Genomic DNA, 16866 nt, shown 5'->3' on the forward strand with positions numbered 1-16866 from the left:
ACTTCACACTAATCTAATTTAATCCCAATCTGTCTGCACTGAATCAATGCAGTTACTCCAGACGAGTAACTAATGCAGTCGTCTGATACCTGCTGACAACACTTTCAAACGTGGAACTGTAATTGCATAGAAAAGATGTTAGGTACCATTCATGTCTTGAGCACAAGCATTGTAAGACGGGTTAAACACTGAAGTTAAATACTTGAAGTTGGGTTTGGAGTTTGTTCAAATCTCTAAGTAGAGCAAGAGTAATGCTTGACTTTTTGAAACACTGCTAAAGCAATAACTATAGCCAGAAGAGGGGTTAGTTCCTGGAACAGTGAGCAGATCTTCACAAGGACCAATCAATGTTCTGCATGCTAAAAATAAATAATGAAACCGTGTCTGCGCATCTGAGCATCTGCTTGCTGTGCTTGTATGTGAATGAGTCAGTGACCACAGAGATATATGCATGCAATTTCATTCAAAAAATTTAAGTATACACTAAAGTGGCACATTTTATTAAGCCAAACAGACATTGCAAAGAGGCTAGAAACAGTTAATCCAAAAAGATCAAATAAGATTGGTATTTTTTAAAACTGAAGCTAAAAAAAAAGCTAAATAAAAGTAAAATTATACTAATTTGTAAATATAATGTCCTGAAAAAGTTGTGTGAAAATAAAATATATATACAGTGCCCTCCATAAGTATTGGAACAGTAAAGACAAAATTGCTCTGTTGGCTGTGGAGTCAAGACATTTGCAAATATGATTAAAAGATGAATATGAGACAATACTACAGAATGTCACATTTTATTATTAGCCGTTTCATCATATACATGTTTTACCAAATAAAAAGAACAGCACTTTTAGAGTTCATCCCACTCATTGATGTGAGCATAAGTATTGGGGCAGTTGAACAAAAGGCAGATATAAAAGATTAAAAGCTATTATTTAGTTGCAGATCACAATACTTATGCTCACATCAGATAGAGGGATGAAACTCTAAAAGTGCTGAACTTCTGAGCTGGTAAAACATCTATGTGTTGAATCACCCAATAATAAAATGTGACATTCTGTAGTTTTGTCTAATATTCATCTTTTAATCATATTTGTAAATGTCTTGACTCCACAGCCAACAAAGCAATTTTGTCTTTTCTGTTCCAATACTTTTGGAGGGCACTGTATATAAATAATATAATAGAAAAAAATAATTTTTGGTTTCTGCAAATGATAAAATAAAAGTTTTAATGTAGTCAGATTGATTTTGTCATATTGAATAACATTTTTGACTTTTGGGGAAGAATAAAAAATTGTATGAAACCAAGCACTGTACAGAAAAGATTCTGCAAAACATCAAATTTAATGTCTCTAATGTATCACTAAATCACTAATATATGCCTTTTTATACATGGTAATTTAGTGGTTTAAACAATTTTTCTCATCTGCTGCCTGTCTAATTTGCTCATGAAGGTGAAGACAGGCTTCGACCCCAGCCTGAATAACATATGACATCCCCCCATCCATATGGGGCCCCCGGAGACATTCATGAGACATTACAGCTCCTGAAGAACACTACCAAATGCTAATCGTTGATCGCTGTTGATTTCATTTTATTCTCACTATTTCACACTCAACATTTACTCCATTTGTTATAGATATTATTAGGAAACTTGTAGGCATGCCATGTCTTTTATTATCTGTGTCCTGTCCTGTTGCTGTCTTTCTGTGGAGCTTCTGTCACTAAAACAAATTCCTCGTATGTGTAAACATACCTGGCCAATAAAGCTCATTCTGAGTCTGATTCTGATGTCAACACAAATTTTGCTAAACTTTGTTTTTCAAATCTAACATATTTTACAAAAAAAAAGAATTAAATAAAACTGCATGCATTCATTAATTTCATCAGTGAATATCAGTGTGACTCACTCAAACCCCTCATGAATTAGTATAACTAAATAACCAATGTCATCATAGTTTTCTATAGTTGTTGATTAAAGTAAACACAAACACTGGCATGCATCACTAGAAGGCAGATAAATATAATGAAAGAAGATACAAACCGTGTTCCTAAAACAAGAGAATCGGGTTGGGGCAAGTTGTCACATTTATATAAAGACATGCTGTTCATGAGTTTCATCTGTTCTTTTGAACAAAACAATTATATATTTTTATTATAATTTTTAAAATGATTTTTCAGAATAGTCTTACTCTTTACATTTAGCATTTTAAATACAGAATATTTATTTTATGTTTACTAATTTTTACTTAAGATAGTTTTTCACATTTTAATTCTCAAATCGGTGTCAATCGGAGTCTATAAACAGCAAGTGCTGTAGTGACAACTTGCCCCGTTTTCCCACACACTAAAAAGTATTTAACTGAAATCCATGTAAAACCCTTGATTCACGTGGCTGTGCTCCTAGGACAGCTTTAAAGTTTCTCCTTTCTTGTGTCATGTGATGAGCTCGCGCCTTACCTGTGCGTGCAGGTCTGAAGAAGAGTCGCGTGAGCTGCGGCGGCGCTGAGAAGCTCATGGTTCCTCCGCGAGTGACGTCATCAAACATGGGCTGGACATGCAGAAAAGCAAAACACTACAAAGACCTTCCCGCAACCCCCACACACTTTTTATTTTATTTTATTTTTTTACTTTATATGGACGCTACATTGCAAGACTTATATTTTGTACTACTATTAAGCAGCTTGTATTCTGTCCATGCAATAAAGTTCTGTAATAAAATAAAAAATTAAATTAAGTATAGTTGAATTATATTTAATTCCAAATATTTAATTTATATGGCACATTGTACTGATGCAAAATAATAATAATCTTTTTGAGGGGGGTAAATAATTGTGCTTTACTACTAAGGGATGATTGATTGTATCTTTTATTTCAATAGTTTCTTACTTTTATTCTGATCCCCTTTCATTCAGTCGTGTAAAAATGCTATTTAAAATTTATTTTTGAAATTTAAAAATTTTGTAATACTTGAAAATGTACAAATAAAGTGGGTGGGGGGGGGGGGGGGGGGTTGTTTGCACCAATTATAAATATAATGTCCTGGCAAAGTTGTGTAAAAATAAAATAGCTGAATAATATATATTATGTATTCAGTACAATATATATTGTACTGATAAAGTTATGTAAAATAAATAAAATACAAAATAAAATGCAAAATAAAAACACGAAAAAGCTACTAAAATCGACGATCAGATAAGTAATGATTAATGATGAAACCCAACAATCCTCACAGTCACAGAGAGATAACAGTCATTACTGCACAGCATAGTACCTAAATCACACAGGCCCTGTCTGGCCTTCCCCTCCATCCACAGGACGACAGCTTTTACAGAGACTACAGACTGTTTAAACAGTCTGACATGTTAGACAACGGTTGAAGACCTCACACACACAGTCGAAAAGCATGCGCATTGATGTTAATGGGGGCTAAATAGGATGTAGTATAAACACAGACCACGCCAATGCATAAAGAAGCTATTATTAGCATTTGTACAAAGAATGGGGATCAATAATGTACTCTAGTTCAAACTCTCCTCTAGAAAAAGCAGTGAGAGTGATTAGAGTTTATTTTATGCTCTGGGCTAATGCACTCATAAAGCAACAGAGACTGTTTAGAAATCAATGCACTCTAAATACGGTCAAATCTCTCTGAAGCACAGGCTAGTGTTACAGATATTAAGGTTCTTGACTGTGAGACAATAGTTACACCATTTACTGAAAAGTTAATCAATTGTGCATTAAAGATAATCAGGGAATCGTATACACAGGTTGTGATTGCATGAGATGCAGCGTCCTCTGCTGGATGAAGGATGAAAATGAAGCTCTGTGTCTTCTAGGATATTTGGCAATTTCTATGGTAATGCCAACAGTATATTTATATGATATAAATTAATTATGTAAATTTTTGTCAATTATCAATTATTTTGTTTAAAAAAAAAGAGAGAGTTCAAAAACTTGCATCATACTTCCTGTATATATACCTGTTGACTTGGACTAAACCAATATATCTCTATGTAGGGGCTTTGGCAGGAAATATTGGTTTGTAGTTATTGCAAAAAAAAGAAAAAAAAGAAAAAAGATGAACAAAGCTAAACAACACAGAAAAAGCTTTGGTGGTGGAATCATTTTCACTCACAAATTTAATTAAACTTAAAAGTTAGAAGTAGAAATAAATAGTATTTCCTCATAAATCATAACCTTATAATCTTTGTATTGTTTACAACTTTTTTTCTTCAATTTGATAAGTTGCTTTAGTAAAGAAAAGCTGATGAAATAAATACATGTAAATGTGCCTTTTGGTCATTAAAATAAGTAATGTTTGTTAAAAAAAGAAAAAATAACTTTTTATAATGTATTAAATATTAATATATTTTTAAAATGGGAAGGGATCTATTTAAAATCTAAATATTTTAGTGTACTAGACAGCAAGACAAAAACACAGATTTTATTTAGATATGATTATTATTTTCCCCGACAACACCGATCAATAAACATCACAACATCACTAACATATTTGTCAGTATGTATGGAAAAACTGTTCTGATCCATGAGGTTTATGTGTGCGAAGACAAAAGGAATGCACAAATATATTATTTTTAGAATTTCTTTTGACAAAAAATTTAAGTTTTCAATAAAAACAGATAAGTCTGATCATCATGTACACAAAAAAAAAACTCTATAAAGGTAATTTCTCTAGCACCGATGCATGCTTCATGAAGTGCACAACTAGTTAGAATCAGAGTTTATCTAACAGTGTCAGATCAGCGCTGGTGGGTTCATGTGAGAAATCTCTCTTTAGTGTCCAGTAGCTCTGCAGGGCAGTTTATGTTTGTGAGGTCAAACATTAAGTCCTGACAGTGAGATTCAGACTTTTGTTCTCCTACTGTATCTTCTCTCATATTGCTCTCTGAAGCTGGACTGATGATGATTGTGGGAGCGTCCGAGGAGCCGTGGGTCACAGGGTCGTTCTTAGGGTTAAATGAGAGGTCAGAGGTCATATTGGTACTCCTGCTCATCTTAGTGTCAATGACTGTCGGTGCTGTTGCCATGGCGAGGGAACCAGAGACGAGATCTCGCTCGCATAGACTGAACGACTCTTTCATCTGTACCGGAGGCTACAGAACACAAACACACTTGGTGATTGCTGTATATGGACACACCCCCTCCTGTGCATTCATTTTGAAGTCTATTTAAAGGAATAGTTCACCCAAAATTTAAAATTAGCTGAAAATGTACTCATCCTCAGGCCATCCAAGATGTAGATGAGTTTGTTTCTTCATCAGAACAGATTTGGAGAAATGTAGCATTATGTCAATTGCTCAGCAATGGATGCTCTGCAGTGAATGGGTGCCGTCAGAATGAGAGTCCAAACAGCTCATAAAAACATCACAATAATCCACACCACTCCAGTCCATCAGTTAATGTCTGGTGAAGAAAAAAACTCAATGTTTGTCATAAACAAATCTATCATTAAGATGTTATTAAATTCAAAAAAATTAAAATGAGTCCTCTATCCATAATATTTCTTTGTCTAGGGATAAAGTCATCTCTGTCATCTCTCTCTTTTCACTGGAGGAAGGGTTATTATGGATTATGGCCAGAAGAGATGATTTAAAGTTAAAATGCTTTTCACTTCACAAGACATTAATTGATGGACTAGAGTGGTGTGGATTATTGTGATGTTTTTACTCTCATTCTGACGGCACCCATTCACTGCAGAGGATCCATTTCTGAGCAAGTGATGAAATGCTAAATTTCTCCAAATCTGATGGAGAAACAAAATCATTTACATCTCGGATAGCCTGAGGGCAAGTACATTTTCCGCCAATTTTTACATTTTTAAACCTCACCTTCTCTATCAGTAGCGAGGAGCATTTGAGGCTCCGTTGTCTCGATGAGTTTCTAAATGACAAGTTGGACCTTTTCTTCATCAGGTCTAGCTCCACTTCTCCCATTACCTACAATCTCACACACACACATAAACACACCCCCTAAAATATAGATCCATAATGAAGGTGAGGACAAACCAGCACCTTATTCGGCATCCTAAAGTGTTTCATAACAGCAGTGTTACTGAGACAAAGTGAGTAGTATTCAGCCGGTCATGTGATTTCAAGTTTAGGCCATTGATATGAATGGAGTCTCATCTGCAGTCATAGAAACTCAAGCCTACAGATGGACCTTTCTACTGTACCATAGTACTGGAGTCGTTGGCGGTGGTTGTGTGGAGTTTGTTCTTGGAGACCGATGACTGTCTGCTGACACTGGCGTCCTGGACTGAGGCCTCGCTGTTGGTGGAGGAGGTGAAACAGTCCTTCTGAACGCGAGACAGGCAGGACAAACCTGGGACCTTCTCAGCCAATGTGGCTCTGCAGACAAACGAATATATGTCATTTGATATATAGAAAATGTATATCACCATTTCTTTTTAGTTTTACTTTAAAAAATTTTAGTTCACTTAAATCGACTTTTGGTGTGACAAATGATTATAAAACAACATGTATAATAATTATACAAGAATTTCAAAATATTAATGTTTAGATGTTTTTGCAACAGTTGGAATGCATGCATATTATATTATATTATTAATTGTTTGAATTAGTTTTAGATAAAGTATGGGGCACTGCTGCCACTGCTTGACATTAATGTTCTACGAACCCTTTGTATTTATTTTTTTCCACACACAAACATGTATTTTTGCATGAAATGTGCGTGATTGGGAATTTTGTTTGTTTTATTACGGTGTCTATTTACCTGTATTTGGTGTGAATTATGGCATATATGAAAGGGTTGTAGATGGCAGATGATTTGGCGATGACCGCCGGCAGTGTTTTAGAGTAGGGTGTGAGGATGTTTGCATGCCTGAGAAACACAGGAAAAAATTGTTACTTTTAAAGGGGTCATCAGATGCAAAATTCACTTTACATGTTGTTTGAACATAATAAACAATGTGTGTTGGAAGTGTGTGTACACATCCACCCTATAATGATAAAAATCCACACAGTGTTTTTTTTTAAATCCCTGTTTTAAAATCCCCCTTCTCTCATTTCAGGCTGTTCTGAGATTCCTGTCAGAATGACGTAGTTCTGTACAGGCCCCTCCCACGAGAGTTGATTGACAAGGCCGTCTTACCTTACCTTACCGATTAAGCGATTGAGGTGTTTAGTTGTTGGATGTAATAATGAATATAGCAGTCGTCATTTACTCCCGACATCTGAGCCGCTGAAGACGCAGAGGATTAACGTTACTTTAGTTTTTGAAGTGAATGCGCCGATCCCCGATCTACAAAAATGCGTCTATGTTCGTGTGAATCATTCATGATCCAGCTTCATCTACAGAAGAAGTGAGCATAAGGGTTTTTTATGAATCTTTGCAAATCGCCTTTTCTAATGATGTGCTAGTCAGCAAGTTTCTAGGCTGAAGTTTAGTCTGCTCATCACTCCACAGAAGAGAGGGGCGGGGTCAGCAGAGCTCATTAGCATTTAAAGGAGCATGGACTAAAAAGGCTTGCTGAAAACAGAGCTGATTTTGACAGGTGTTTTTACACTAAAATGTTAACCAAAGTATGTTATAGACTTTTCTTTAAGACCCTAAAGAATCATATCAACTTGTGGAAAATGGGCATTCGATGACCCCTGTAAATGCATGTAGGTCATTATAAAAATTCAAGTGCAGTGCTGAAGAGCGAAAAAGAGGTTACGATGTTTTATAATCACATCCTACTTCTCACAGCTGTGCTGAGCTTAACTACTATAGAGATCCACAAACACACACACATACACACTTACATACACAGACAAATGTACATCGAAAAGTGCCAGATAAACAGTAATCATGGGATTTGCAGATTACACTTCTGATATATATTAGAGCAAACTATTTATAGCATCTAGTATACTGATTCAATGCATCATATATTGAGGACTCTCCTCATATCTATCTGTATCTCAGTAGCATGCTCAGTACTCTGATTTCCAAAGGGATCGCTAATAACAATAATGGTGAATCATTTTTTTGACTTTTCTTAAAATCAGCGTCAAGTTCCCACTGTGACAAGTTACCCCACATTTTTGTGACAATGTGTCCTGTTATAAGGTTAACAACTGCAAATGAACTTGAAACTTTTTTATGGCCAATAACTGTAGTGAGTACTTTAAAATATATGGTTAAACAGAAATTGTACCCCCATTAATGAAATTATCCACATTTTACCCAATTTTAAATTGCAAACACAGCAAATAAGATGTGTTAGGAACAGCACTCTTTCAAATTTAGGACAAATACTGTATTTCATAATTACTTGTCATCAAATGTATCTCTTTAATCTCAGAGGAAAGACCATGTCATGCCTACAGGACAGATAACAGAGCAGTACAGTGAACACAGCGCTTACACAAGTAAGCTGTTGTTTGGCTCTCATCACATGGCTGTAAAATCAGGACGAGGCCATAATTTTACAACCACATACGGTTGCATGTGACAATAATACTGATATTTACGTATAATGCATGTAGTCACGGAATTGGATGTATACTACTGTTTAAAATTTTAGGGTTGTGAGAATATTTAATGTTGTTGAAATAAGTCTCTTTTGCTCAACGAGGCTGCATTTATTTGTAAAAACAGTCATATTTTGCAGTGTAAAATAAATGTTTTCTATTTTAAAATGTAATGTATTACTGTGATGAAAAGCTGAATTTTCTGCATTATTACTACAGTTTTAAGTGTCACATGACCCTCCAGAAATCATTCTACACTCTAAGGACAAAAACAGTTTGTATCAGTGATGACTTGTAATGAAATTATGTTCAAGCAAATTACATTGAGTTAGAGGAATAATTTATAGCATAAACACAATTTTTTGTTGATTACTCAAAACAAACAACAACAACAACCTCATTTTAACATAACCTGAGTGGTGGCCCTGAAACCAATTCATCTATCTATTAATTGTATCCATTAATCATATCTATGATCTTTTTTTTAAATCAATTCAGTAAAATCGATTTACAGAAATTTCAGTTTAATGGACAATATTAACTTGATGTAATCAAAATAAAAAGAAATCAATGAATTCAGAAATTGCTGTTTAAATTACACAGTTGATGTTAATAATAATAATGATAATTTATTTTTTGAAATTTTTGTTTAAATTACACTCATTATTACAATGATGTAATGATCAACATTATTATGTCAACAGAACTTATCAAAATAATGTTTGCAACTTGAAAGGTTTAATTATTTGCAACCATGCATCTATTTAAGTTGTGGTAATAGGTCTCCTGAATAGCATTTAGCAGAAATTAATATTTTGGAGGAAACTGTGATAGACACATTTTCTTCTTGTGACTCTTTGATGAACAGAAAGTTCAAAAGAACAGCATTTGTTTGCAACAGAAATCCTTTGTAGAATTACAAATGTTACTTTTGATCAATTTAATGCATCCTTGCTGAATAAAAGCATTAATTTCTTTAAAAAAAATGCAAACTTTCGAATGGTAGAGTGTCACTCATGCATGCAGCACAAACTACATCCTAAGGGATGCATAGGAATAATCCCATGCATGAGCAATAGATTTAGTGATGCTTTCAAAACTTATATGAAGACCACGTGAATATGAAGTCCTCAGAAATGTATAAATACAACTTTCTGCAAATGTGTAGATGCTCAGCACTCACCCTGCGCAGGCGATGAGGGTGATGCATGCGTAGGGAGCCCAGGACAGCACATACACCACTATGACCACAGCTGCTATTTTAGCCAGTTTCCATTCACTCTTCATGGACTGCTGCTTCACAAAACTGGCCTTCTGAGAGCTCAGCCTCTCTAGATCTCTAAACACACACATACATCATTCATGCAGTCATAAATGCTTTTCAGTGAACACTCTTCAATTACAAGACGCCTCAAGGAGCTCGGACCTGCTGGCGTTTCGTACGGAGAGGAACATGAACAGGTAACAGTAGAGGATGATGGCCAGAGGGATGAAGAAGACGAAACAGCACAGCATCATGGTGTAACTCTTGTTGGTGGGAGACGGCGAGACATAGTCCCACGTGCAGGATGTCATCAGACCTTCAGGGATGTAGGAACCTGCAGAAGCATTAAAAGACACAACAGACATTTCAAGCTAAAGTCACATCTTAAAGGGATAGTTCACCAAAAAATGAAAATGCAGTCATTATTTACTCAAGTTCCAAACCTATATGAGTTTCTTTCTTTCTTGATCACAAAAGAATGTATTCTGAAGAATGTTGGTAATCAAACAGTTGCTGGTCCTGTTAGTCTGGGGTGAAGCAACTGTTTGGTTACCCATTTTCTTTATATATCGTGTAAATTCAACAGAAAAAAGAAACTCATACCGGTTTGGAACCGCTTGAGGGTGAGTAAATGGCGATTTTTTTACATCTAGCAATTAATAATCAAGATATCAGCACTCACTATTGCGAGAAAAACATCATTTTAAGACAAAAAGTCGCAGTTAGCTTTTTTATATTTTTATTCCTTGGCATTGACAATCTTCCACAATCACCAGTGTCAATAAAAATACTTTAGCTAAAGTGTTTTCCGTAATATCTGCATAAAATAAAGTTCATAAAAATAATCACTTCAGCAAAGCTTGTGCAATTTTCGAATTATTTTGATAAAATAATATTTTTTTTTGTTTAATAAATATACTGTCAATTTTAAAAATACAGAAAAAAATATTAAAAGTTTTTTATTTACATTTGTTTATTTTATTTTTTTTATAATTTGAAAAGATTCTGAAAGCTTTGAAGGAGATCCCATAATAATATGTCTGTTTAGAAACAATAAATATGGTTTAAAATAATGTTTTTTAGATCAGTTTAGCAGAAAATCAACTTTGCATTGCTGTCCATGATCATGTCAAGGATCAGCTAGATTTTCATGTGCGTAGTGAAACTAGTTTTTGTGCTTATCTGGTGGATTATCTTTTTTACTATGCACAAAAACTGGCATATCTTTATTTTCTTTATTATAACCTGAAAATGACACCTACTTCATTATATTCAAAGTCTAAATTTAATAGAAGAACAATGAAATCTTACTCCAGCCAATCAGAGGAGCCAGACTCCAGGCCAGCGAGTAGATCCAGATGCACAGGATGGCCAGAAAGGTTCTGCGTTTGGAGTTCCACTGGATGGTCTGCAGTGGTTTGGTGATGACCAGGTATCGATCGATTGAGATGGCCAACAGGTTTATCATCGAGGTGATGCCAAACAGCGCACCACAGAATGCATATATTTTACATCCTGAACACACAAAGAAAATATATAGAGAATATAGTCTGTATAACATACATTTAAGACAGGACATTCATTTGGGTTACATTTTTTGATAGAATAATAAAAAAAAAAATATTCATTTTATGCAAGTTTTTTAGTTTTTCAAAATAAAAAGAAAAAAAAAGAAAATGTTACCCAGTTCTCCAAATATCCACTCCTTAAACAGGCAGTTGATGAAGAATACTGGAGATTGTGTGATGGCCATGAGGAAATCACTGACCGCCAGGTTCACTATGAAATAATTTGGCAGGCTCCGCAACTTTTTATTACTGCACAAACAATATTAAGATCAAGTTATATTTATTCCATTGTTAAAACAGAAAGAACACAGTTTATGAACAATGAATTTCAGGTGTTGCTTCTACTTATGTGATTTTCTTTTTTCTGTCAAAGACAAAAGATATTTTGAAGATATTTTTGTTGCTAACCAAACAGTTTAGGTTCCCATTGACTCCTATTATATGGACAAAAAGTACAATGGGAGTCAATGCGAACCAAGTTATCTTCTTCTAAATTTACATTTTTTGATGAACTGTCTAATAAAAGCTTGTTTCCACCATTAAATAAATTTATGTCTCGCAATTCTGTTTTTAATAAAAAAGGTAATTGCGACTTTTTTTCTAATAACCGTAAGTTTATAGCACACAAATCTGTCTTTTTCTCTGAATTGTGAGTTTAAATCTCTCGAGTTATAAGTCGTAATTGCGAGTTTATACCTTACAATTCTGTCTTTTTGTTTGCACCACAGAAAAACAAAATAAAGAATAAGAAAGGGAATTCAGATTTTTTAACACAATTCTGAATTAGAATTTTAAAAAGCCAGAATTGCGAGAAAAAAGTCACAAAGTTGCAATTACATTTTTATTTTATTAATTTTTCTTGGGGCAGAAATAAGCTTCTATAACTATCCTTTTAATTGCATTTTAATGAAAATATATAATATTATAAACAGATTTTATTACACACACAGAAATCTTATATCCCTACTAATCTTTGCATTTAATTTTAAATGCATATAAAGAAGATGGGATGCAAATGAGAGCTATTTGTCAAAGCTGACATCCAACATATCATATGTCCCCATTGCAGTTCTTTCCATCGATGTACTGCAGTTCTAGGGATTCCCAGCATTCCTGGAATAGCAGTCAATTCCTTCCACTCTACAGAAGCCCATGATTTCAATAATTGCACCCATTTATGAAAATGAATCAACCTTGTTATTTATACCTCATTCACAATATTTCCCTGCCCTGAAAATGGCCTATTTTGAATACAAAGAAAGAAACAATTATGGAAAATGAGGATTAGGGCTGTCCAGTGACCTGCAGGGTGTTTGCGTGAGTAACTTTAATCTGAGCAAATGGGGGTAGTAAAAAAGAAAAGAGAAGCTCTCACTGCCCCAATTTACTAAAACAATTAATGTCAATAACATATTTGAGACTTGGAAGGATTATCCAACAGCTGAGAGATGATTGGTCAGAAACTCCCTGCCACTATATCACTTTAAGACTTCATTTGAAACATGTTTTATGATAAAAACAAAATGCATACTGATACTGCAACTGGACAAAAATGATACAAGGCTATTTAACACAACTTCTAAACCAATGAAAGAATGTCTACCCCAACAAAATAGAACTAGATAAGGTAACATTATAGTAATTCATATTTATAATGTTTCGCGTCTGGTCTCGTTCTGTCTCGCGTATCTTGTCAGTGTACATATATATATATATATATAGTTGGTTTTTTTTTTGGTGTTTGGCTTCGTGTTATGTTAGAATCATTATTATACTCATACCCTTTGTTCTTTAATATTTTGAATTGTTTTTAGCTTTTTTTTCTTTTGTTGTTTTTCATTTAAAAGTTAAGTTTCAATTTTGTTTTATGCATTTGTCATTTTTATTTAATTTCTTTATTTTTAAAACGTGTATAGGTAGTATTTATAAAGTTTTAGCTTTTAGTTTTTGATCTGTTTTAGTTGTTTTAATATTACTATTGATTGCTTCTGTTGTCCTCATTTGTAAGTCGCTTTGGATAAAAGCATCTGCTAAATGACTAAATAATAAATAATAATGTAATAAATGCTTTTAATATCATTCATTTAATCCAAATTTAAAGTAATAATTATGTGAAAACAGTATATCCTTAACAAATATTATCAAAAATTACAGTACATTTAAAAATAATTATATCTTACACCATATACAGTTTTCCTTTTTACACTTTAAGCATCAATAACTCAAATATACATGAAAGTGTCTGAATCCAAGTTCAATCATGTTTAATAGAATTCATGCACATTCCCTAATCTATTAAGCATTGTATCATTTAATAATGTTTGGTAATTAATTAACTGCATCATAAGGTGCTAACTAATAAAACACCAAACTTTCCGAGATGAGCTAAGAGATTGGTTCAAGTTCTTCAACTCAACAAACAACTAAGCATTCATACCTGTAGAAGGCAAACATGACCAAAGCGTTGCCCGTGACTCCTAAAGTGCCGATGATGAGGATGAGGAAGGCGATGATATAATGCACATGATCCGGGATGTCCAGGCTTTTGTAGATCTGCCGTTGAGGCTCCATCACAATGCAGAAGATACAGCAACAAACACTGAAGAACAGCTCTTCAACAAACCAAACCTGAGCGCAGACTCAGTCATGGTCTCTGTCTTCTGCTTCCCGCATCACTTCCTCTCAGTCTGTCTCTGCTCAGAGTAAGAGAGAGTTTAGTTAAACACTATCAGTAACAGCAACAGACGGACACACTGCGACCTACTTGTCATATCACATGACACTCCCCTCGCTCCAGCATCTGTCCCACCCAAGCTTTCCTGTCTTCAGAGCGATCCCACGCTCATCTCACACACACACAAGAAGCAGGTTATGAAAAATGAGTCTGAATATTATCAGTTGCACATTCTGTCCTCTTTGAACATGACTAGAAGAAGAGAAAACACATGAGACTAAAAGAAACAAGACATGTGTCAGATAGATTACAGTGCTTTACATCTTTCATCACTGATCTGTAATGGATGTGAGAGGGTCAGAGAGAGATTCTGAATGAGAGAGAGTGATTCAAGCAAAGAAAACACCAGGAATGTTTCTTCAGACTTCAGAAATGTCACAGAGCAACACAGCCACCAATACCATCCACCAGTGCTTTTTTTTAGCATACTATTACAGTATTTACTCATTTTTATATTTTCAGTTTTCATTTCAATTTTAGTTTACATTTTAGTCATTTTAGTCTTTTAATTTTAAACTTATTTCAGTTAGTTGCCAAGGCAGTATTTCTAATTTTAATCAAAAAAAGTTTTTTCGTTTCAGTTAAAAATAACAACACTGCAATCCACAATGCATTTCTGAACAGGCTTCTGTATTTCATCCATATCTGAATTTTCAAAAACCAACCTGATGTCATGAGAAAAAATATGAATTTGCTAAGTATAGTAAAAGTGATATAAATACATCACACTGAATAATTTAAAAGTGGTAAAAAGCATAAAGCTACACAGAGGACAGTGAATTTACTCAAAGTGATTCATGTTACTAAGTGGAAACGACCATTTAAAATGTGTTTTTGCCAACACACACTCTAACTATGTCACGATTTGACAAATTAGTGACTAAATCAAATTAATTTGATTTGTATGTTTCCAAACAATCTGCTTACTCCCCACTGACAGTTAGGTTCAGCGGTGGACCTTCTTGCTTATATTTTTTCCAAAAATTATGTTTTTGTACAAATCATATCATGTAGTGATTTTTAACTTACTTATCAACCATTTATGAAGTATGTTCTAGCATGCAGTGTGTTGCGGAGTCCGAAATCGTATAATCTCCTACTATACAGTAGGCAAAAACAGTATTATGTCAAATTCAAAGTATTCATAAAAAAGTAGGGAAAAAGTATCCGGATAATTTACTGCATCCAGCAATCTTGATTTTATTGTCAAAGAGTTCTGCTGTTGCTCATTTGATAAATACAAATCTTTGGACACACTTTCGACTGTGACCACCTTGTTTTATCCTACAATAACCAGCGAATAAAAAAGCTTAATGGTTCGTCCTAAGAGACCTTGTGTGTCTGTCCGCATGTTCTCTCATCGCTTTAGCACCATAATCCAGGCATCACTTCTGTTCTCTCCATGGCAGTCAATGGCCGCTGTGGGATTGAAAGATGTGGGATTATATCGCTCTCCATAATCCAACATTTTAGCAAAAACCTCTCAGACAATAACAGCATTACTTTAATTCAGCCTATATGACAAGTATGCTCACAGTAACCCACCAGCCTCCAGCAGATTATATTATAACATAAGAGGTTCTCACACCTAATCTGAGATCGGTGGGAGCACAATTTACATCATTTAGAAATAAAGGTTCTTGATTAATGGAGATGAATGTGCACCATTCAAAAGTTTGGGGTCAGTAAGATCTGTGTGTGTGTGTGTTGATTTACGTTGAAGTAGAGATTGAGAGACTTGCAGGTGGGACCTTTTACCTATCAACCACAAACAACACCTTAGCAACTGCATGGCAACACCCTAGCAACCACCCACAACATTCTCAACTCAATATAATGATTAAGACAATCTCGTTCAGATGAGTGGAGGGATTTAGGGATCCTGACATCTGATATTTCTATAGGACAGCTGCACATGTAAGGCTGATGTAAGCTTCTTTAGCCTGTCTTGAACAAATCATCCCTCTGCAGCACTGTGCATTAATGTAACAACGGTATGAAATTAAATGTCTGTTTAATCAAGAGAATGTTTTGCAGTATAGTAATAGTGCACGAATGGGGACCAGCAATAGCCTGCATAAACAATATGAATGTTAGGTTGAAATGTGATTTCAACCAATGCAAATGACGGAAGCAGATTGTGATAAATCGAGTCTAAGGTGCAAAAATAAAACATTTAGAAAATAAGCTTTCACTTGAATTCTGTTGACATTTACGTAGTCAATTTGCAATTAAATCACAATCTTCAGAGATAGAAAGATTTTCTTGGAAAGCATTACGTTTGCATAGAAATAAATCATGAGTTCGTAAATGATCTGATTCCACATGACTGGCGAGCTACTCCCCAGTGAAATAAGATAACGTGTAATTTACCAAGGCTTTAAACTTTGCTGTCGGAGTCATGTTGAATCTTAATCTTATGTTGTTTTGGGATTACTCTTATTTTGGGCCAAGATGAATTGTCATGTTTTGTTTTTTTTTATCTGGAATGAATAGTTTTGATTACTTGCTGATCCTCTGTTGGGCTTAAACGTCGGCTCCAAGCAGAATAAATGTGTCAACCTGGGCAGAAAAGAAGGAAAGGAGGGTATTTTAGGGCATTAACACAGACACACTGAATATCAAAGAACAGTTGTGTCATGAATCATGATTACCTGAAACTGATATCAATATAACAGCACTCTTGTGGCTTGCTTGTTTGAAAATGATCATTTATCGATCTGAATGCTCTCTATCCAAGATCAAACTTGGGTTTAGGGCAAAAATGCAACCCAAAATGGTTATGAAATTTCCCTATAATAA

General features: G+C 34.5%; 1 protein-coding gene across 1 annotated transcript; it reads right to left on the minus strand.

Annotated features, from left to right (window-relative positions):
- Positions 1–4450: 4450 nt before the first annotated feature.
- LOC306870075 (melanopsin-A-like) lies at positions 4451–14034 on the minus strand. Its single transcript, XM_079417119.1, has 9 exons — positions 13768–14034; positions 11446–11579; positions 11074–11277; positions 9925–10096; positions 9682–9837; positions 6754–6861; positions 6194–6368; positions 5850–5957; positions 4451–5114 (listed from the first exon to the last, which is right to left on the minus strand). Exons 1-9 carry the CDS (start codon positions 13899–13901, stop codon positions 4776–4778), a joined length of 1530 nt encoding a protein of 509 aa, XP_079273245.1. The 5' UTR covers positions 13902–14034; the 3' UTR covers positions 4451–4775.
- Between the last annotated feature and the right edge of the window lie 2832 nt (positions 14035–16866).

Source organism: Barbus barbus (assembly GCF_936440315.1).
Source record: "Barbus barbus genome assembly, chromosome: 5".
Taxonomy (NCBI): domain Eukaryota; kingdom Metazoa; phylum Chordata; class Actinopteri; order Cypriniformes; family Cyprinidae; genus Barbus; species Barbus barbus.

Excerpts from the sequence above, each read along its gene's own strand:
- LOC306870075 (XM_079417119.1), bottom strand. The coding sequence starts at position 13,901 with ATGGAGCCTCAACGGCAGATCTACAAAAGCCTGGACATCCCGGATCAT. Across the intron at positions 11,580-13,767 it reads GTCATGTTTGCCTTCTACAG|TAATAAAAAGTTGCGGAGCC; the intron begins GTATGAATGCTT and ends TTGTTTGTGCAG. Across the intron at positions 6,369-6,753 it reads ATAATTCACACCAAATACAG|AGCCACATTGGCTGAGAAGG; the intron begins GTAAATAGACAC and ends GTTTGTCTGCAG.